Source organism: Belonocnema kinseyi, chromosome 9, assembly GCF_010883055.1.
Source record: "Belonocnema kinseyi isolate 2016_QV_RU_SX_M_011 chromosome 9, B_treatae_v1, whole genome shotgun sequence".
NCBI classification, from domain to species: Eukaryota; Metazoa; Arthropoda; class Insecta; order Hymenoptera; family Cynipidae; genus Belonocnema; species Belonocnema kinseyi.
In genome coordinates this window covers 96,126,831-96,150,770 of record NC_046665.1, presented here as the reverse complement: position 1 = coordinate 96,150,770, position 23,940 = coordinate 96,126,831, and the positions used below count along the sequence as shown (strand labels likewise).

At 26.3% G+C, this 23,940-nt stretch overlaps 1 protein-coding gene across 1 annotated transcript in view; it reads left to right on the top strand.

Moving 5' to 3' along the window:
* Positions 1-23,940, top strand: part of LOC117179629 (transmembrane protein 231-like) — a 47,050-nt gene that overhangs the window by 6,988 nt on the left and 16,122 nt on the right. The window contains exons 4-5 of the mRNA XM_033371631.1: positions 111-318; positions 3,321-3,571. Coding sequence (XP_033227522.1) covers positions 111-318; positions 3,321-3,571 — 459 coding nt within the window. The remainder of the gene's footprint in view (positions 1-110; positions 319-3,320; positions 3,572-23,940) is intronic.

The window sequence follows — 23,940 nt, the reverse complement described above, 5'->3', positions numbered from 1 at the left end:
AGAAATTTTCCTTTTCTAAATCAATATTTAATTTAATTTATTTTGTATTATTTTGACTAATTTTTTTATTTTAATTTAATGAACCTGAAATTAAATTCTTTTTTTTTCAGAATTATGTCCAAGTCACGATGGAAACGATGGGTGTTGTGGATCTCTCATTAATTCACGACGTGCAAAAAATATATTTTCTTGGGGATCTAATATTGCGTCAAAAAGGTCTTTTGCGTCACGATGGTTTATATAATTTATATAATTCGAGTACTGAAATTGACATGCTGTCCCTGCCTCAATTGTTGTCAGAAAATGCAAAGAGAATGTGTAAGTTTTTAAAATTAATGTTATTTAGTTTGGGCCCACTAGTCAGATACATTTTCAACAAAATAGTTTAAATTTTCCACCAAAAACTATTTTCTTCCTAAAGAGATGAATTTTCAACACAAAAAGACGAATTGTCGAAAAAACAAATTTTTTTCAACCAAAGAGTTACTTTAGCAACCGAATAGATGAACTTTACAGTAAAAGAGACGAGTTTTCAAAAAAGAGTTGAAGATTTAATCAAATAGTAAGATTTTCACTATTTTTCTAAAAAGTTAATTTTTTCGAATGCAGTTGTATTTTTAACAAAAAAGTTCATTTTCAACCAAGAAAGATCAATTTTCTATCCAAATTAATAAATATTTAACATAATTGTTGAATTTTTAACCAAATAGTTACATTTTCAGCATACACAGATGTATTTTCAATCAAATGATGAAATTTTTCAAAAAAAAAGATTAAAATTCAATCCAATATTTGAATGTTTCAGTCAAAGAACAAATTTTTTAGAAGACAGTTGGATTTTTGTCAAAAATCATAAAGTTGAATGTTTTAGAAAACACTAGACTTTTAAATCAGAAAAGATGAATTTTGTATAAAAAATATCATTTTCAACCAAAAAAGATCAATTTTTTATAATAAAATTAAATTCTCAATCACAAGGTTGAAGTTTCAACACACAATCTTAATTTTTCACCCAAAAAGACAACTTTTCAACAATATAGATCAATTTTTTACCCAATAGTTGAATTCTTATCTTATACAATAATACAGGATACAGTTTGAATCAAAAGTAGAATATGTCATTAAATTTTCAGATAAAAAAATACACTATTTTTAACAAAAAAGTTAATTTTTAATAAAAAGTTGTAAGTTTTCAACCAAATAAAAAAATGTTGACCAAGAAAATCAATTTTTCTACGACAAAGGGCGAATTTTGAACAAATTACATGAGTTTTTGACAAAAATATTTAAATTTAAATAAAATACGAGGAATTATCAACAAAAATTTGATTTTTCTACCAAAAGTTTACTTTTCCAACCAAATAGTTTAATTTTCTTCCAAATTGTGGAATTCCTAGGCCAAAAATATTAATTTTTCACAAAACAGTAGAATTTTTAAACTAAAATTTACTTTAAAAGCTAATAGTTGAATTTTAATTATTATTAGTTATTATTAATTATTTATTCAAAAAATCTAATTTTTAACCAAGTAAATTATTTTTTCTTAGCAGAAATTAAATCTTCTTGGTCAAAAATTATATTTTTGGAATTAATTATTGTTTTAAAAATTGTTTTTTCAACCAAGCATGAAACGAATTTTGATCAAAATAACTAAATTTTGTAACAAATAATAACATTTTTAACCAGGCGAGATGAAATGATTGTAAATTTTGAACGTTACCAGTTTTAATTTTTCTTTTTTAACAAATTTTTAATATGCAAGTATATTTATTAAATTTGTATGCATACTTAAGAATGGACTAATTATCAATTTGGAAAAAATTTGAGTTAGTCTAATAGATATTTACAAGATTTCAGAAGATCTAATACTTAATTTAAAACTGGAAAATATTTCGAAAAATAAATATAGATTTTCAAAGATTTCAAAACAAAGTTTTAAAGCTTTTTAAGAATATTTAAAGGTTTTTAAAAAAAATAAGAAAAATTCTTAAGTTTTCTGGGAAAATTTTAAATGATTTTTTATTTTTTAAAATTAATTTTAAAGTAATATTTTTAAATATTTGTTAAAAAAGATTAATAAATCACAATTGAGCTATTAATTTTTAAAATAATCTAGTAAGTATAAAATATATTTAGAGGTTCTGAAAAGTTTAGAAAACAATTTAAAACGTGAAAATTTTTCAAATCATTTAAAACAAAATGTACTTTTCTGAAGATTTCGAACACAAAATTTATAAGTTTTTGTGCATTTTTTGAAAGGTTTAAATTAATAAAAAATTTGTATCAAAATTACGAGAAAAACTAACAATATTTTATTGTTTAATAATATAAAAAGAATATTTAATAAAATTTCAAAAAATTTCAAAAAAGAACCTTAGATATTATACGGTAATTTTTTTACTTTTGCAAGATTTTCAAAAAATTGTAGAAAAAAAATGAGTTCCAAGATAATAAAATTATCATTAGATTCCTGGAAATTTTCTAAATGATTTTTTTAAACAAATTTTTAAAAGAATATTTAGAAAAATTTCAAAATAAATTTTAATCTATAACTTATTTTGTCAACCTTGAAATTGCTTTAAAAAATGTTTCAGTTTAACGGCTTTTAATTTGTAAATATTTAAATTTGGAAAGTGTTAAAAGCTTTAATTTCTAAAGTTTAAAATGAAAAAGTATTCCATTTTGAGTGTATCAATTCTTTTTAAATTGTTCGATTTTTATTTGTAGTCGAAAAGATGTTCTTTTTCGACCTAGGATGACAAATATTGAGAACTGTGCAATGGCATAATTTTAAATGACTTATATAGTATCCAATCAATTGTTTTATATTTGAAAAAATACTTCAAACCTAAGGATTTTTGTTGTTTATTCACTATTATCATTTCTTGTTCTGTAAATTCTTGTATAAAATTAAAGCTATAAGAAAATACAACAATGCAAAAAAAATATTTTAAAAAGTACGAAATACGGCGAGAGACGGTTCCGACCCTCGCCTCGGAATGTCTCGGTAGGGCCGCAATGTGCGAGTACTCAATCTAGTATATTGCGCAATATTATGCATCCCAACTGGAAACGGTACTTTTCTATAATTTTGGTTGTAATTTATTCTATATATTTTTGGATTCCTGTAAAATTAGTTTTCTGTGCTATTTTGTAAAAAAATTTCATCAGAGAAGGTGTTCACAAGAATCTTATGAATTCATACAATGGGGAAGAGGGGTCTAAAATTTTAAAAATCATTCGTACGTAATTAATGGACGGTCCTTATAATGTTTGCATATTTTTAATTACACGGACAATAATTGATGACATTTTTTTAGTTTCTGCGAGGATTATGAGTCCTCAAATTTCGTGGGAAAGTGGTTTTTCAAAAGAAGAACAGATCGTAGTGGAGGGAGACATTTTTTATACGGAGCAATCGATTCGCTATCTACCTGGGGTTCTGGAGGAACTCAAGTGGGCCTGGATGCAATATTTGTCCTTTTTATTGGTCCTGATTTATTTAGGTAGACGGGGCTTGACTTATTTATTTTCGAGTAGACACTTAAGAAGTTACGTCGTGATTCCGTGGAAAATAAAATAAATTCCGATTTTCGAGATATATTCAAGAATTTGTCTAGTTTCTTATTTAACCCTCTTACCGTACACAGGTGCGAATTGGGATTCCACGATTTCAGCAGCTGATTTAAAGATTAAGAAATGTTCAAAACATATCGAAAGACATGTGAAATTTTCCGTAGAATAAAATTCTGCAATTTAAATTAACAAAAAAAAATGTTTTAAACAAAAAAAAATAAAATAATATAATTATACTAAGTATTTTTCCTATGCCCTCGAAGTTACAATATTTCCAAAGAGAGAATTTCGTGCTTTCCTAGTGGACAAATATGAGTAAATATATTAAATAACAAGAAAATACCATAAAACCATTTATTTATCATGAAAATTATGTCAATACTTAAAAAAAATGTTTTTCTTACCATAAAGAATATTGCAATTTTTCTAACTTTTTTGTTACAACTTCCAGTTTTTACAATGTGATAAGCAATTTTTTTTTAATCCATACTTATAAGCTATTATGATAGGTAGAAAAATAGCTTCAAAATGAGCCCAAGAACATTGAAAAATGTTAATTACTTCGAAAGTTATTGAACATTTCATAAAAATTGAAACTTATACATTTTTGCAATAACTTCTTACAAAATAAACAAATTGGCTTCATCCTAGGCTCACAATATACAGAATTTGGAGAGCAATCAACACCATGAAGCGAAATTTTTTTAGCTCTGGTATAATTGAAGTTATTTAAGAAAATGATCTATTGGATTATTTAATTGGTAATACTTTGTGAAGCTCTTCTCCTGGGGTGATTGCTACTGATTTTTAATTCGATTTGTGTGGTTAGTTGATAAACCTGAATTTCTGGATTTAAGTTAGTTTTAAACGATTTAATGAAATAAGAAGAATTATTTTATTATTATTTGCAACAAAAGTTAATTGATTCATTTTATATCAAGAAGATTAATTTTCTTCCAAAAGAGGATTTTTCTATGAAATACTTAAATTTTTTAACAAAAGAGTTTAGTTTTCATGTTAAAAAGTACAATCTTTTGGAAAACAGTTCACTTTTAAACCCGAAAAGATAAATGATCAAAAAGAAAGTGAATTTTCAAAATAAAGAAGATGAATTTTTAACTAAATTGTAGAATTTTTATTTAAAAAGATAAATTTTTAACTAAATTGTAGAATTTTGATTTAAAAAGATAAATTTTTAACCAAAAATGGAAACATTGGATTTTTAAAGAAGAAGGTAATTCCAAAGAAACCAGTACACCATTTTCAACCAACGGAATTAATTTTGTATCCAAAATATGAATTTTCAACAAAAATAGATAAATTTTAATCAAAATAGTTAAATAAAAAAAGTGGAAGAATTTTCCATCAAGAACATTAATGGTCTGCTAAAAAAGACTTATTTTAACAAAATGCATCAAAGTTCTACCAAATAGTTAAATTAAAAAATTATTATTGAAATTCTTAACCAAATAGTTTCATTTTCAACCAACAATATGAAATTTTTAACCAAAAAGTTAATTTACAAGCAAGTAGTTTAATTTTTGACTAAAATGATGAATATTCAAGAAAAATAAATTAAATTAAAAATATTACTTTTCAGGACGAAAAAGGAATAGTTATGTTTTCAGATAAAAAATTCGTTCTTAATAAAGCAAGCGATTTTTCTAAAAAGTATTTGGATTATTAATAGAAAAAAAATTATTTTTCAATTTAAAATCTAAAATAATCTAAAAATACTTTTTAACAAATCAAAGAATCGCTTACTCGTCAAAATATTTGAATTTTAAACCAGTGATTAATATTGAACTATAAATATAAATCTTATAAAAAAAGAATTTTTAACAAAACAGCTCAACATTCAACCGAAAATTTGAATTTTCAACTAAAACGCGGATTTCTTCAATAAGACAATTAATTTTCTACCCAAAAAGGCGAATTTTCAACCATATAGTTCAATTTTTAACTAAAAATTATAAATTTTGAACCAAATAAATTTTTATCTGAAAAAGAAATAACTGAGAATTTATCATAAAATTATTCAAGCTCAAACGTAAGAAAGAAATTTCTTCGTTTTGGGACTTAATGGGTTAAAAAATTAATTCTAAAAAAAATGAATCTTCAACAAAATCGTTCTCAGCATTCAACCAAATATTTGCATTTTCAATTAAAAAGCTGACTTCTTAACCAAGAAGATTCATTTTCTACCCAAAAAGGCTAAATTTCAACAAAATCCATAAATTATCAACCAAATAGTTCAATTGTCAAATTAAAAATTATACATTTGCAAACATAATAAATTTTCAACCAAGAATTAAATAAAATTATTTTAAAAAACCGAATCTTCAAAATATTATTTCTTAACATTCAACCAAATATTTAAATTTTCAACTAAAAGATGACTTCCTAACCAAGAAGATTCATTTTCTACCCGAAAAGGCGAATTTTCAACAAAATCCATAAATTTTCAAACAAAATCAATTTTTAACCAAGAACGAAATAATTTTATTAAAAAGAAATTATTAAAAAAAACACGAATCTTCAACAAAATAGTTCTCAACATTCAACCAAATAGAACACAAAATTTATAAGTTTTTGTGTTAATTTTTTGAAAGGTTTAAATTAATGAAAAATTTGTATCAAAATTACGAGAAAAACTAACAATATTTTATTGTTTGATAATGTAAAAAGAATATTTAATAAGATTTCCAAAAGTTTCAAAAAAGAACCTTGGATATTATAAGGTAATTTTTTTACTTTTGCAAGCTTTTCAAAAAATTGTAGAAAAGAAAGGAGTTCCAAGATAATAAAATTATCATTAGATTCCTGGAAAATTTCTAAATGATTTTTTTAAACAAATTTTTAAGAGAATATTTAGAAAGATTTCAAAATAAATTTTAATGTAGAACTTATTTTGTCAACCTTGAAATTGCTTTAAAAAATGTTACAGTTTAACGGCTTTTAATTTGTAAATATTTAAATTTGGAAAGTGTTAAAATCTTTAATTTTTAAAGTTTAAAATTAAAAAGCATTCCATTTTGAGTGTATTGATTTGCGGTTTAATTTTTATCACTTCAAAAGAAAAAAATTGTAACCAAATAGTTGAATTTTCGACAAAAAGGTGGATTTTTAAGCAAGAAAATTAATTTTCTATCCGAAAAGGCGAATTTTAAACAAAATCCATCATTTTTCAACTAAATAGTTCAATTTTCAACTATCAATTATACATTTTCAACCAAATAAATTTTTAATCAAGAATTAAATAATTTTATTTTCATTGAACAAAAAAAAAATTCTGAAGAGAACGAATCTTCATCAAAATAGTTCTCAACATTCAACCAAATAGTTAAATTTTCAACTAAAAAGTTGACTTCTTAACCAAGAAGATTCATTTTCTACCCGAAAAGGCGAAATTTCTACAAAATATATAGATTTACAACCAAATAGTTAAATTTTCAACTAAAAATGATAAATTTTCAACCAAATCAATTTTTAGAAAAGAATGAAATAATTATATTTCCCCTTAAAAAGAATAATTCTAAAAAAATGAATCTTCAGAAAAATAACTAAATTTGTAAAGAAAGAAATGAATTTTTAACTTAAATGTTAAATTGAAAAAAGATGATTTTTTGACCAAGAAGATTAATTTTCTACCAAAATACATTTAAATTTCCCTCTATATTTTACAATATTCTTTTTTCTAATATTTTAAAAAATTATATCTCTCTGAAAAAACTCTTCTAACAATCGCTCCACGGGGACTCGAACCACAGAACTTCCGATTGCCGGTCGGATGCCTTCCCAATTAAGCTATTAGAGAGATCGAAAGAAAAATTTATTTTCAGTAATATACGCTATCTCAAGCTAGGTGATACGGGTCATTTTCAATGGAAATCTGTATTATCAGCAAAGTAGTTACTATCGATCAGTATAGATGTCACTCCTATCTTTTATTTATCTACGTCAATCTATCTTTCTCTATTTCTTTGTCATTATAAATTCCTGATTCTCTTTTACAATTCCCTCTTTTCAATCTTATCCTATCCTTTATACAGAAAAATTGCATTTTTGTAGTTATGTACAACTTTTTCAAATCTTTATTTCTGATAGATTGAAAATTTAAACTGAAATATGAAAAATATCCCAGCTGAAAATTCATGTACAGGAACCTCGGAGGGATCTGGTCATGTTTATGGACGCGATCCTGCACAGGTCATCTTGACGGTTTCTGTGCAGGAATTTGGCGAAGGAAACTGTACATGACCCTGCAATATAACCTGCACCGACGAAGAAACCTTTGAATGATCGATTATAGGTTCCTGCATAGAGGTTCCTTTAAAAGGAAATTGAGGCGCGGGTTCCTGTACAGAAAACACGCATGAGGTCCTTTACAGAAAGCTGTCGCAAAAACTCTTGTCACTTAAAGCTATAAAGTTTCTTTCCTTTTATTCCCTTGAAGATAAAATTTACTATCGAGAGAGCCAAGCCACTAGCGAACTCTCGCCAATTAGTTCCTATGCAGGTTCACGTATAGGACCCTGAACAAGTTTCTGTACATGAACCCGCTTTCAAATAATTCTGTAAAGAAACCTCTACAGGATTATTCAAAGGTTATCTTGCGTACAGGATCCTTTGCAGGATCATCTACAGGTTCCTTTGGAGAATCATGTACAGGTAGGGATTCGAACGAAATTAAGGGGCATTTTTGGATATTTGCCAATTATTTCGATAAATTTAAAAGAATTTGGCTAAAAACTAAACTTAGTCCGAAAAATTATAAAAACATGATGTGCTTACGAGGGCACTATGTCAAAATGATGTGTTAGTCATATTTTGTATAAAAAAGAACGAAAAGGAACGTAACGAAACTTTCGTTACGTTCCTTTTTTATATAAAATATGACTAACACATAATTTTGACAATGTACCTCCATAGCTGCCTTATTTTTTAGTGACTTTTCATACTTAGCATTATTTTCAGGTAAATTATATGGAATTTTAAGAAAATATTGCAAAATATCTGAAAATGCCCCTTAATTTCGTTCGAATCCCTGTGTACAGGTTCCTTCCAAGGTGAAAAAGTAATATATAATTTATATATAGTGGACAAAACACTGATACTTTTCATTTGTTTTACATAGAAAATTTCATGAAACAAATGAAAAATATCATTGTCTTATCCAGTATATATATATAAACTATTTATAATTTTTCCACCTGGGTTTGCAGGATCATGTACAGGTTCCTTTCCAGGATTATATACATGTTTCTTTGGAGAATCATGTACAGGTTCCTTTGAGGATCATCCCTGCTGGAAGTAAAAAGATTCAAAAAGATGGAAACGTATGGATAGAGATGGCTAGAAATATTCAATCCTTGCCAAATGCACACTTTGCATCCCACAAACTCTGTCTTTTTCTTTCCACGCCCTATCCGTCGCGTCTACTTAGATCTATCTCTTTGTATCCCTGACTCTATCCCTTAAAGTCACAAATATATCTTTTTCTATCCATGGTGTTCACAGCTGTCTATCTTTCTCTGTCACTGACAAATGCCTTTCTTTATCTCTCCCAGACTACCCACTATGAACGATATAACATTTTAATTTCTATTCATTTGAATCCACTCAAAAATATATTATTCTTATGCGTTTCGAAAATAATATGTTTTGAATTTGAATTTCAAAATCCCGCAAAATAGTATTAAACTAGCAAGGTTTTATATACCTAACAACAAAATTCCCTAGCTTGACGACTTACTAATCGAAGTTCGAACTCTGAAAAGGCAAAAAAAGGGGGTGAGGGGGCCCCCACCATCGCCCCCTCTCGTGATATCCAATGCACGGGAGTGGGCGGCTGGCGCTCCAGTCGCGCACTCGCGAATAATGATCTCCCCGGAGAATGATCGGACTGGAAGAAGTTGTGCGTTACCCGTTTGGGCATTGTTACACAATCTGTGAGAAATTTGACATGCCTTGATTTATGAGTGACGGTTGGCATATGTGGGAAAAAACCACAAAATCTGATGATTTATTTTATGAAAGAAAAGTAATGAAGAAGAGTGGGAAGGGGTAGAGGGGTTGAAAAATGAAATACGTTGTTAGACTTATTTTATCGCGTGCTTGCTTTATTCGCGTGCTTGCGAAGCGGATCAAAATCATATTTCCCGAGAGAGGAGATACAGGGTGGACACGCTGGGACTTACATACATGGCGAGTTAAATGCTACCCGAATTGCACAACAGCAGGGGAGAAGCCATTATACAGGGGTATTTTCATATTTCGCGCCTTTAAAGTTTCGTTCGAATTGGCCATTCGGTGAAGTCCGTGCATCTTCGGATCAAGTTTATGATAGTTTTCATGGTTGCGTTCGAAACTTCAAACGGATATAAGTGTCAAAACAATATAGGTAATGTTATATAGTAATTGCAAATAATAAAAGTGTTAAATTAATAATGAAGTGAGACATGTGAACTGAGAAGTAAACGTCATTTTTTTCTGTGTTAATAACATTGTAGAATGGCTGCTGAGTGACAAATACTATAAAATAGTAAGAATATTCTGCGCTTCCAGTGGGCGAAGAGGGAATGGTGTTTAACGCTTATTTTTTCTGCATAAAAAAGGTATGTTATCAATAGACAGGATAAGTTTCAAATAAAGTGAATGAAGTATTACATGCGTAAACTTTAAATTGACATTGCCTACATTTTCTGACAGCAATTAGGGCAAACAGGTGAATCTGGACATAACCGTTTGAAGTTTCGAACGCAACCATGGAAACTATCATAAACTCCATCCGAAGATGCACGGACTTGGCCGAATGGCCGATCCGAATGCAACTTTAAAGGTGCGAAATATGAAAATACCCCAGTGTAATGGCTTCTCCTCTGCTGTTGTGCAATTCGGGTAGCATTCAACTCGCCATGTATGTAAGCCCCAGCGTGTCCACCCTGTATGTTTGAAAGGTGATGATGATGCTGATTCATAGAATTTAGTCGTGGTTTCTTTGATATACTCTGTAATATAAGGTAAATGATATTCTCTGTGTAGGACAGAGTTCTTGGTTTTTGTGATGCGTCTGAGGAATTTATTTTGTATAATCTGGATCTGATTGATGTTACTTTTTGACGCACCACCCCATATTGTACAGGCGTAGGTTATGATTGGTCAGATAAACATTTTGTAAACTAGGATTCCATATTGAGTTTTTAGACTCGAGTGTCTATTAATAATAGGGCTTAAACGCGAGATAACCCCGAGAGTTTTCCCTTTAGTTTCGTGAATATGCTGCTTCCAATTTAGACGTTTATGAAGTTTACCCCCTAGGTATTTTACGGAATCTATTTTGACAGGTTTTCTGACTGAGAAAAGAATTGATTCTGAATTTGCTATATTAATTTGTATTCTCCAAAGCATAGAGGTGTCGTCTGCATATAAACCAATTGTAACTTCAGGGAACTTAGGGATGTCGTTCACGTAGATAATGAAGAATACCGGACCTAAAATACTGTCTTGGGGCACACCCGCTCGGATGGGTTTCTCTTTTGAAAGTGTCTGGCTTATTTTGACTGAGAATTTTCTGTTACAAAGATAAGAGTTTATAAAGAGGATGAGTCCTCTTGGGAAATTGTAATTTATTAATTTTCTGAGCAATCCTACATGCCAGACACTATCAAAAGCTTTTTCTACATCGAGGAAAACAGCTCCAGTTTGCTTTCTTCGATTGAAATTTAAACTAATGGTTTCGGTGAGCTTAAGCATCATGTGCTGGGTAGAGTGACCTTTTCTAAAACCATATTGTTGTGATTTAAGGATGCTGTTTTCCTTGAGGTGGTAGTTTACGCGCGTGAGTATTATCTTTTCAAAGATTTTGCTCATAGTATTTAGTAGATTAATTGGTCTGTAGCTGGTTGGATGATATGGATACTTACCTTTTTTCTGAAAAAATAGAATATGAGCCATTTTCCAAGTTTCAGGAAAATAGGTTTGTCGAATACAGGCATTGAAGATAAGTGCAAGGTGAATTAGGCACGAGATAGGAAGCTTTTTGAGGACTAAATTTGAAATTGAATCAGGGCCAGGTGCTTTCCTATTTTTAGTGTTTTTAATGTGTTTTGTTAATTCCTTATAGGTTATTTTCTTAAAATTGTCCGTGATTGGGATTTTGAGGAAGTCGGAAACAATTTTTTCACATTCAGTAATGTGTTGCGGGTCAGATGGCTTGGCGTGTGGAGCGAAGTTACTTTCATAATTTGCAGCTAAGAGATTTGCTTTGTCGGTCCCTGATTTAGTACCGACAGGTACTAAATCAGGGATGTACGTCAACTAGCGCGCGCCTCGCGAAAGATACACGTGGATAAGCGGAGAATTCGTTTGGATAGAACGACTAGGATTCAAGCAGATAGGGCCATCTCATATTTAAAAAAAGATAGAAGTGGATTCACTTGGATAGAAAGACTGGGATTTAAGAAGATAGGGCTGTCTTATATTTTTTAAAAAGATACAAATGGGTTCACTTGGCTAGGAAAATATAGATTAAAAAGAAAAACGAAATTTGTTGTTGCTTAATGGATAAAAAAGGATAGAGGTGGATAAGTGGAGGATTCATTTAGATAGAAAGACTGGGCTTCACGAAGATAGGGCTAACTTATATTTCAAAAAAGATATAAATGGATTCACTTGGATCGGAAAATAGGAATTTAAAAAATTAGATGAAATCCTAGATTACCTAACGGATAGAAAAGTATAGAGGTATATAAGCTGTGGATTTATTTAGATAGAACGACTGGGATTCAAGAATAAGGATTGGGAGTGGAAAGAAAAGGATACATGTGGATAAGCGTCGGACAGACATATGGATAGGAAGATTGGGATTCAAAAGAATAGAGGTGATTGTAGATTGGAAGAAATATAGAAAATTGTCGAAGGGATAAACCTGGGATCAAGATGGATACATCGGTTCTTTCCATTTCAGTCTAAAAGATGGAAAATGATTCAAACGGATAGAGAATCTATCAATTTACTTCAGGCAAGGATGTACAGGTTCCTTTGGAGGCTCATGTACAGGTTCCTTCACCAAAATCCCGCGCAGGAACCGTCAAGATTACCCGCACAGGTTCGTGTGAAGGATTGCGTCCAGAAATATGTCCACGAACCTCCGAGGTTCCTATACAGGAATTTTCATCTATAGCCCAATTTCTATCCTTTCATTTTTAGCAGAAGTGCCAAACACTGGGTATACTCATACTCAGTATTTAACAGCCAAATAAAAAAGATTTGGTCAATTTCGCTTTAGGATAAGGTTGAGGACAGAGTTTGTTCCATGTTCGCGAATCGGCTGAGAGTGTCAACATCATTTTATATCAACAATGTGCAGGTGGATCGATAGCATAGAGCTCGGTTGCTATCCACCCTTCCTTTTTCTCTGCTGCTATCGCGACGTTATCCCTCCGGCTTTCGCCACTTCTCTGCTTCTCACTTGCAATCGGTACAGCTAGTATGCTCCCTCACTCAGTTCAATGAGGACGGAGACTGCGCTGTGTCCTTCATTCTCTTTTACTTCTACTTTACCTTATTTATAACGAGATTCTCCTATTTTATGGACGTCAAATTATTTCTGACAGTGGAATAGTGAAGTTTGTGTTTGAGAAATGGGTGAGTTGCACGAACTCTCAGTTTTAAAGAGCTTATTGCTTCCTACCAATAAGTGGAATCAACCCTTCCACGAGGAATCAGATCAACCTTATATTGAGAAACGAGTAAATCCAACTCTTATGCTTTTTAGAGCTCAAAAACTCAATTATTGAACAATTTTCTCTTTTTTATTGAACTATTCATAAAAATTCATATTCTGGGATGTTTTTCTTATTTAAATTTTGGTTAAAACATTTAAGTAAAAATTCGAATTAATAACATATTGTTTATAAAAATCTAGATTTTAAATTAATATGTAAATATTTACTATTTACATTTGTGGAAAATAATTTTGATTGATTTACTAATATTTTATAGTATTATAATAGTTTAAAAATATAATTTATACTAGACAGTTGGTGTAGAATATAATAGTTGTTGTTTTTCTGATTTTAGAGACAGATAAAATATAAATTGATTTTAATCTTTTCTCTTTGTTATTGTTGAATACTCAGTTGAACAAATATAGAAACAAAAATATAATTTGATTTAGAACACTAAAATTTAATATTTGTTAGGATCATTAGAATTACTGCATTTACAAAAAAAAAGATGATTACAATGCCGGAAAAATTTGCGCAGTGTGCAGAATAATTTTTTATGAATGGCGCAGAGAAAGAAATAAAAATAAAATCGATTGTTTTCCGGCCTTGTGTCTGATCAAACATATACTAGTATTCTTCTACTATGCAAAAAAGTTGTCTGCAACAACCAAACTAAGGTCTTTTACCTTCCATTTTTTTAATAATAAGAATTAAATTTACTTATTTACGACAAAATATCAATTTATATTTAAATTCATTTGTTGAATATTCAATTTCCGATGCTTTTGCAATAACATTTTTTATTTAAAATCAAAAGCAATTGAATTCAATCATAAAATACGAATTTGCAACAAAATTATTAGTTTTTCAACCAAAGAGATGAACTTTAAACTAAAATAATAAATTTAAAAAAAAAAAATAATTTTCCACGAAAGCGTTCAGCATTCAACCAAATAGTTGAATTTTCAACCAAAACTATGATTTTTTAAGAGAAAGATGAATTTGCTATCAAACATACTAATTTTCAACAAAATACATGAATTTTCAACTAAAAAAGATGAATTTTCAAGGATAATGTTGTATTTTTAACTAAGACGTTTTCTGTCAAAAAGACACTTTTTTAATACAATACATTTATTTTCAAACAAATATTTGCGACAAAAAGTATTTTATTTCATTAGACCTATTTTCTATTTCGTTGCTACGTTGAATTTACAACCAAATAGATTAATTGTTTACAAAATTAATAAATTTTCAATATGAAAGTATTTTTTACAAAGCAGTTGAATTAACAAAAGTTGTAACAGTTAATATTTTCATCAAAAAATATTCTATTTGAAATAAAAAACAGTTGAATTCAATCAAAAAGGCTAATTTTTAACAAATTATTTGAATTTTCAACTAGAAAAGATCAATTTTCATTCAAAAATGGAATAGTTATATTTTCAGTTAAAAATTTTTTTTTCAAATAACAAATTTTCAACAAAATAGTTGATTTTTAAACTATAAAAGGTCTAGTTTCGAATTAAAAAATCAATTTTCAACCAGAAATTGCATAGTTACATTTTGAAAAAACTTTATTAAAAAAAAAAACGAGTCTTCAACAAAATTGGATATATATTTTTAACCAGAGATTAATTGTCAACTAAAATTATAAATCTTCAATAAAAAATAAATTTACATGAAAACAATTTGTCGTTGAATCAAACAGTTAAATTTTCAACCAAAATAAAATTAATTTTCTACCATAAAAAAGGAGAATTTTCTAAAAAACATACGAATTTTCAACTAAAAAAGATCATTTTTTAACCGAATAGTTGCATAAATATTAATTTTTCTAATGTACTTAATATTGTTTAAATAATTTGTATTTGTTAATTTCGTATTTTTTCAGTTGAAAAAATATTACACGAATTAAAACAAAGTTTTTAAATTAAAATGGTAAATCAGCAAAAAAAAGAATTTATAACAAAGTATGTCCACTTTCAAATAAGTGCATAGTTTGATTCTTAACAAAAAAGATTTTTATTTGAAACCAAAAACAGTTAAACTCATCTAAAAAATACGATTTTTCAACAGAATAGTTGAAAATGCTACATGCATTTTTAAATTAGATAGATGAATTTTCAAGCAAAAAAAATTTTTCAGCAAATAAAGAAAAAAGTTTTATTCAAAATGTGGAATTTTTATGAGAAAAGACGAATTTTATACTAAAAAGTTTAATTTCCAAACCTAAAATACGTATTTTCAACAGAACAGTTGAATTTTCAACCAAAAAGATTGAATTTTCGTTTTTAATAAAATTGTTAAATTTTAAACAAAACAGTTAAATATTGGACAAAGTAATAAATTGAATGTTCATTTCTTAAGTTTATAAATTACACCATTTTTTTTTCTTATTATTTCAGTTAAAAAAATGAAAATTCAACAAAATATTTAAATTTTTAACCAAAGAAATTAATTGTAAAAAAATATGAATTTTTCACCCAGAAGATGAATACACTACGGCAAAATATGCATTTTCAACAAAAAAGTTAATTTTATAACAAAAAAACAAAAAACAATTTTAAACTATAATGATGAATCTGCAATAAAAAAACTTCATTTTGAACCAAATAGTTTACTTTTTTAACAACAAGATGAATTTCCAACCATAAAAAATGTTTTACCAAAAAATACGATATTTCAACCAACAATGGAATGGTTATAATTTCAGTTTAAAAAATTAATTTTTAACCAAAAAAATAAGACTTTTCCATAAAATAGTTAATTTTTCAAACAAAGAAACAAATTTTTATCTCTGATAATGCATCTGTGATAAAAAAATTAATTTTGAACCAAATAGTTGAATTTTTAACAACAGAAAAATAAGAATTATTAACCTAATTATTAAAAAATCTTAAATAGAACAAAAATAAATAAATTTTCAATCAAGAAGATTAATTTTTTATCAAAAAATATAAATTTTTAAATAAAAAAGATAAATTCTTAACCCAAAATGATATAGTTACATTGACAGTTTAAAAATTACTTTTAAACATAAAAAATAGTTAAATTTTCAACAACAACAACAAAATGAATTGTCAACGAAGAATATGGATTAAAAAAAAATACAAAAATTTGCAACAAAATATTTACATTTTTAACCAAAGAAATACATTTTCAAACAAGGCGAGGAATCATCAACCAAAAAGAAAATTTTAACCATAAATATTAATTTTCCTATCAAAAAAGACGAATTTACAACAACAACAAAAAATTGATTTCCAACTACAAAAGATAAATTTAAAACTCAAAATGAAATAGTTATATTTACAGTTGGAAAATTAATTTTTAACCAAGTAAATTTTAAATCAAAGAAGTAAATTTTCAACCAACAAGATGAATTTTTCATTTAGAAACTTAATATTTTAAACAAACAAAATTTTTTAAAACAAAATACATACATTTCTAAATGCAACATAACAATTTTCAACCAACAATAGAACAGATATATTTTCAGTTGCAAACATTAATTTATAACATAAAAAAATTAATTTACAACAAAATAGTTAATACATTTTTAGCCAAAGAAATTAGCTTTTCAGAAAGAAGAATTTTTTATCAAGAAACTTAACATTCTACCATAAAAGGCGAGTTTTTAACAAAATAATAAGTTTTATATAACTAAAGAAATTAATTCTCAACTTGAATAATAAAATTTCCAATACAAAAAATTAATGAATCATTTTCTACTAAAAAGATGAATTTTCCACGAAATACACGTATTTTCTACAAAAAAGACAAATTTTCGACTAAAAATAGAAGATAAATTTTAATTAAAATTTTATTTTTGTACCTAGCAGACACATTTTCTACAAAACTGAATTTTTCAAACCGAAAATAAGAATTTTCAACAAAAAAGTCAACATTCGCCTTTGAAAAGAAAAACACGAACTCACTTTTCTGGAAAAACCTAAAAAAAACGGGAGATTCAGAGAAATTCGAAACTTTTCTTTTTTGAGTCACCCTGGTAAAGAAAAATCGGTTTTCGAATATTGATTTATTTCAAAGTGCACTAGGTTGACAACTGCAACCCGAGTTGCATAACCTCAGGGGTGAGTTTCATGGCGTCCTAGCAACGAAGTCGTACGCCAAGTTGCATTTTTTTATCCCTTTTTTTTCAGCGACAGACGCGGGGATTTCGTCTGCTAGTCTGCTGCTTGTGCTTTTATTTTAAACCCGCGTTTCGTTCGGATGAGTTTCTCGAATCCAACAAAGAACCAAGATGTTCTTTGCCCATCATAAACGAAATAATTCTTCAATTCAGAACATAGTTCCGCAGACTTCACTCGATTTCCGGCCTTTTTGACTCGATTAACCTCAAAAGTTTAGTTTATAAAGAAAGAAAATAATTATGTGACGGGGTTTGGTCTTGGCAGTGAATCGTGAACGTAAATCGTGATCAGTGTTTACTATAGTGCACAAAGGATTTTACTATATTCGTGCAAGGTTATTTGTTTAATGACTATTGGTCCATAAAAAAATACATACAAGGTTCTTGGGACAATGTACTAACAAAGCATTTGTGCAGTCAAGCTAAAAGTGTCATTAGATGATGCATTTTACAATGCACACAAATGAACAATGGATTTCATTGCTTCATTGTCTTTTACTGTCATATCTCTTTGTGTTTCTCTGAACCATTTATGGATTTTTTTATCATTTGGAACTGCCGAATTTGGTAGATTATTGAAAATTCGACTTTTTTGTAGAAAATTAACTTTTTTATTGAAAAATCATATTTTCTGTTTGAAAAATCAACTGTTTGTGGTTTGAAAATTCAAAAATTTTGTTGAAAATTAATATATTTTGTTGAAAATTTGTCTTTGACAGAACTTTAATTTTCGTAGAAAAAAATTTTTTGGTTTTGTTGAAAAAAATCCTTTGATAGAAAATTAATTTTAAAAAAATAGTATTCGTCTTTTTTGCCTTAAAAATAAAATAAAAAATTGGGTGAAAGTTCTTGGATAGAAAAAAAATCAACTTTTGGGTTTAATGAACTTTTTTTTAATGATTCATCATTTCAGTTGAAGATTAATTTGTTAGGTTAAAAAACGAACTATTTTGTTGAAATTTTTTTTATATTATTGTTTTAATCGAAAAATGTAAGTATTCTATTCTTGGTTGCAAATTGATATTTTTAATCGAAAATTGTTCTTTTCTAGGTAAAAATTCAAATTTATTACTTGAAATTCTTGTATTTCGTTGTTATTTTGGGTTAAAAATACAACTGTTTGGTTCTAAATTCTCCTTTTTAACTTGAAAATTCTTCTATTTATATGGAAATGGAACTACATATTAGTCTTGTGTGACAAATCCAATTTTTGTGTTTAAATTTCAACTGTTTTGTACATAATTCACCTTCTTGGTTTCAAAAGTCATGTTTTTAGTGTATAATTAAACCATTAGGTTCAAATTTTAGTTTTTTTTTTAGTTGGAAAATAAATCCTTTTTTAACTGAAAATTTAAAGTTATGGATTTATGAATTTTTTATAATTTTCAAACGGCATTCAACTGTTTTTGTTTGAATTTTCATCTTTTTGTTTGAAAATTCGTCTTTTTTTGTGTAGAAAATTAATTTTTCTATTGAAAATTCATATTTTCGGATTGAAAATTCATATTTTTTGGGATTGAAAATTCAACTTTTTTCTAGATAATTCATTTTGTGGCTGGAAAATTCAACATTTTTGTTGAAAATAAATGTATTGTGTTGAAAATTCGTCTTTTTGGTAGAATGATAATTTTCTTGGTCGAAAATTTGGATGATTTTGTTGAAAAATAATATTTTAGGGTAGAAAATTCAAATGTTTTTAATTGAATTTTTTTGTTTTTTATTTGAAAATTCATATGAAATTTAATTACTTGTTTGAAAATGCAACTAGATTGTATGTTAAAAAATTTATACTTTTGGTCGACAATTCTACTATTTCGTTAAAAATTATTTTTGTCTAAACCATTTATGGATTTTTTTTATCATTTCGAAATGCCGAATTTGGTAGCTTTTTAGTTGATTTTTTTTTATTTAAGAAAAAGAATTTTTTTATTTGTTTTTTTATTTTTATTTTTACATTTTTATCTTTTTATTCGAAATTGATCTTGTTGGCTGAAAATGCATTCATTTTATTAAAAATTCGTATTATTTGTAGAAAATTAACTTTTTTATTGAAAAAACAGATTGTGTTTTACAAAATGCAGCAATTTTGTTGAAAATTAATATATTTTGTTAAAAATTCGTCTTTGACAGAACGTTAATTTTCATTGTAAACAAATTTTTTGGTTTTGTTGAAAACAAAATTTTTTTGGTGGAAAATTTGGTGGATAATTCAACTTTTTGGAAGTTAGTTCGTCTTTTTTGTTTTAAAAATACAACCAATTGGTTGAAAATTCAATTATTTGGTTTAAAATGCAACTATATTTTTTTTATTTACTTTTGGTTAAAAATACAACCGTTTGGTTGGAAATTAATCTTATTAGCTTGAAAATTCTACAAATTCGTACACAATTAAACTATTCGGTTAAAAATAGCTTTTATGTTAAAAAATTTATATTTTTGGTCGACAATTCTACTATTTGGTTAATTTTTTTTTTTTATTTAAGAAAAAGACTTTATTACTTTAATTTTGTAGTATCTTCTTAATTCGAAATTGATCGTTTCTACTTTAAAATGAAAACAGTTGTGTGGAAATTCATGAATTTTATTGAAAATTCATCTTTTTTTGTAGAAAATTAACTTTTTTATTGAAAATTATATTTTCTGTTCGAAAAATCAACTGTTTGTGGTTTGAAAATTCAACAATTTTGTTGAAATTAGCTTGAAAATTCTACAAATTCGTACAAAATTAAACTATTCGGTTAAAAATAGTTTTTATGTTAAAAAATTTACATTTTTGGTGAAAAATTTAACTTTTTGGAAGTTAATTGGTCTTTTTTGTCTTAAAAATACAACAAATTGGTTGAAAATTCAATTATTTAGTTGAAAATACAACTATTTTGTTAATTTATTTTTGGTTAAAAATAAAACTATTTGGTTGGAAATTAATCTTTTTAGTTTGAAAATTCTACAAGTTCGTACAAAATTAAACTATTCGGTTAAAAATAGCTTTTATGTTAAAAAATTTACATTTTTGGTCGACAATTTTACTATTTGGTTAAAATTCTGTTTCTCTGAACAATTTGTGAATTTTTTGTATCATTTCGAATTTGGTAGATTTTCAGTTGATTTTTATTTTTAGTTAGGAAAAGAATTTGTTTTTTAAATTTTTTAGTACGAGATAACAAACGTTCGTTTTTATCTTTTTAATTCGAAATTGATCTTTTCTACTTTAAAATTAAATTAGTTGCGTGGAAATTCATGCATTTTATTAAAAATTCGTGTTTTTTTTAGAAAGTTAACTTTCTTGTTGAAAAATCATATTTTTTGTTTTAAAAATCAACTGTTTTTGTTTTGAAAATTCAACAATTTTGTTGAAAATTAATATATTTTGTTAAAAATTCGTCTTTTTGGCAGAAATTTAATTTTCTTAGTAAAAATTTTTGATGATTTCGTTGAAAAATTTTTTTGGTGGAAAATTCAACTTTTTCGATGAAAAATATATCTATTCTATTCTTGGTTGCAAATTGATATTTTTAATTAAAAATTCATGTATTTCGTTGTTATTTTTTGTTAAAAATACGGTTAAAAATAGACTTTATGATAAAAAATTTATATTTTTGTGTCGACATTTCTATTATCTGGTTAAAAATTAAACTATTTGTATGAAAATTAAACTACATATTTGGTAGAAAATCAATTTTTTTGTGTGAAAAATCATATTTTTGTGTTCAAATTTCAACTGTTCTGCCTTTTTGGTTCAAAATTCATGCTTTTATTTTAAAATTCAACTATATAGTTGAAAATTGATTTTTTTAGTTAAAAATTATTATTATTTTTTTTTTACTGAAAATTTAACGTTCGATTTATCTTTTTAAGTTAAAAATGCAACTATTTGGTTAAAAATTCTCTTTGTCTGAACCATTTATGGATTTTTATATTAGTACAAACTGCCGAATTTGGTAGCTTTTTAGTTGATTTTTTTATTTATGAAAAATAAATTTTTGCTTTAATTTTGTAGTGCGAAAAAACAAACTTTCATTTTTATCAAATGAGTTGAAACTCTCTACAAAGTTTTGGGTTGAATTTTCACTTCTTTTTTTAGAAAATTCAACCATTTGATTGAAATTGAATCTTTTTAGTTTGAAAATTCAACTATTTTATTAAAAAATAGTCTATTTTGTAGAAAATTAAGTATTTTGTTTGAAAAATAATATTTATTGGTTAAAAAATTAACTGTTTTTGAAAATGTAACTATTTTTTTTTAGAATTGCATTTTTATCTCAAATATAACTATTCTATTCATGGTGAAATTTGATACTTTCTGTTGAAAATTGATCTGTTCTAGTTTAAAATTAAACTAGTTGGCTGAAAATGCATTTTTTTATATAAAATTAACTTTTTCGTTGAAAAATAATATTTTTGGTTAAAAAATGAACTGATTTTGAAAATTTTACCATATTTTTTAAATAGTTTTATTTTTTTTTAATTGAAATTTTTTGTCTAAAAGTTAACTATTCCATTCTTGGCTAAAAATTGATACTTTCTGTTTGCAAATTGATCTATTCTAGTTTAAAATTAAACTGGTTGGCTGAAAATTCGTCTTTTTTTGTATAAAATTAACTTTTTCGTTGAAAAATAATATTTTTAGTTAAAAGAATAATTGTTTTTCAAAATTAAACTATTTTCTTTATTTTTTGAGAATTGTATTTTTTATCTAAAAGTTAACTATTTCATTCTTGTTTAAAAATTGATACTTTTAGTTCAAAACTGATCTGTTCTAGTTTAAAATTAAACTAATTTGCTGAAAATTCATGTATTTTGTTAAAAATTCGTCTTTTCTTTGTAAAAAATTGACTTTTTCGTTGAAAAATAATATTTCTGGTTAAAAAACCAACTGTTTTTGAACATTTAAAAAATTTTATTTTATTTTTTGAGAATTGCTTTTTTTATCTAAAAGCTAACATTATTTATTTAAATAAAATAAAATATTAAATAAATAAGATATTTATTTAAAATATAATTATTCTATTTTTGCTTGAAGTGTTTTTTTTCAATTCGAAATTGATCTGTTCTATTTTAAAATTCAACTAGTTTGCTGAAAATTTATGCATTTGATTGAAAATTCGTCTTTTTTTTAGAAAATTAACTTTTTTATTGCATAATCATATTTTCTGTTTGGAAAATCAACTCTGTTTAGTTTCAAAATTCAACAGTTTTCTTAAAAATTAATGTACTGTATTAAAAATTCAACTTTTTTGGTAGAACGTTAACTTTGTTGATAGAAAATTTTTATGATTTTGTTGACAACAATATTTTTCTGTGGGAAATTTAACTTTTTTTAAGTTAACTCATCTTTTTCTCTTAAACACAAAACAATTTGGTTGAAAATTAAATTATTTGGTTGAAAATGCAACCATTTTGTTAAAACTTCAATTTTTTTGGTAAAACATTCAACTGCTCGATTGAAAGTTGAATTATTTGCTAAATATTTATTTTTTGGTTTGAAAATTCATCTGTTTGCTTGAAAATCTAACTTCCATTTTTAGAAATTTAATCTTCTGTGAGAAAAAAAATTAACTTTTGGGTTGAATGCACTCTTATTTTTAAATTCATTTTTTTAAGATTCATCATTTTATTAGAAGATTAATTTGTTAGCTTAAAAATTAAACTATTTTGTTGATTTTTTAAAATTGTTGTTTAAAAATAAAAATGTAGCTATTCTATTCTTGGTTGCAAATTGATATTTTAAATCAAAAATGGACTTTTTCTAGTTAAAAACCCAACTTTTTCGCCGAAAATTCATGTATTTCGTTGTTATTTTGGGTTAAAAATATAACTGTTTGGTTGAAAATGCATCTTTTTAGCTTGAAAATTTTTCTATTATATGAAAATTGAATTACATGTTTGGTAGAAAATCAATTTTTTTAATGGAAAAATCCTGTTTTTAGGTTCAAATTTCAACTGTTTTGAACATAATTCATCTTCTTGGTTTTAAAATGCATGTTTTTAGTTTAAAATTAAATTATGTGGTTTAAAATTGATTTTTTTATTTAGAAAATTAATCTTTTTTAATTGACAACTTAACGTTATGGATTTATGGATTTTTTTATAGTTTGAAAACGCCAAATTTAGTAGTTTTTCAGCTGATTTTTTGTATTTAAGAAAATATAATTTGTTACTTCAATTTTATAGTATGATAAACCAAACATTTATTTAGATTGCTTTTTTCTGCCTGATAGCAGAATCTCTTACAAAATTAGTATTTCTGGCTTGAATATACAACTGTTTTTGGTTGAATTTTCATCTTTTTTGTTTGAAAATTCGTCTTTTTTTAGGTACAAAATTAACTTTTTTATTGAAAAATCATATTTTCGGGTTGAAAATTCAACTGTTTTCTAGATAATTCATTTTGTGGTTTCAAAATTTAACATTTTTGTTGAAAAATAATGTATTATGATTTTGTTGAAGAATAATATTTTCGGGTAGAAAATTAAAATG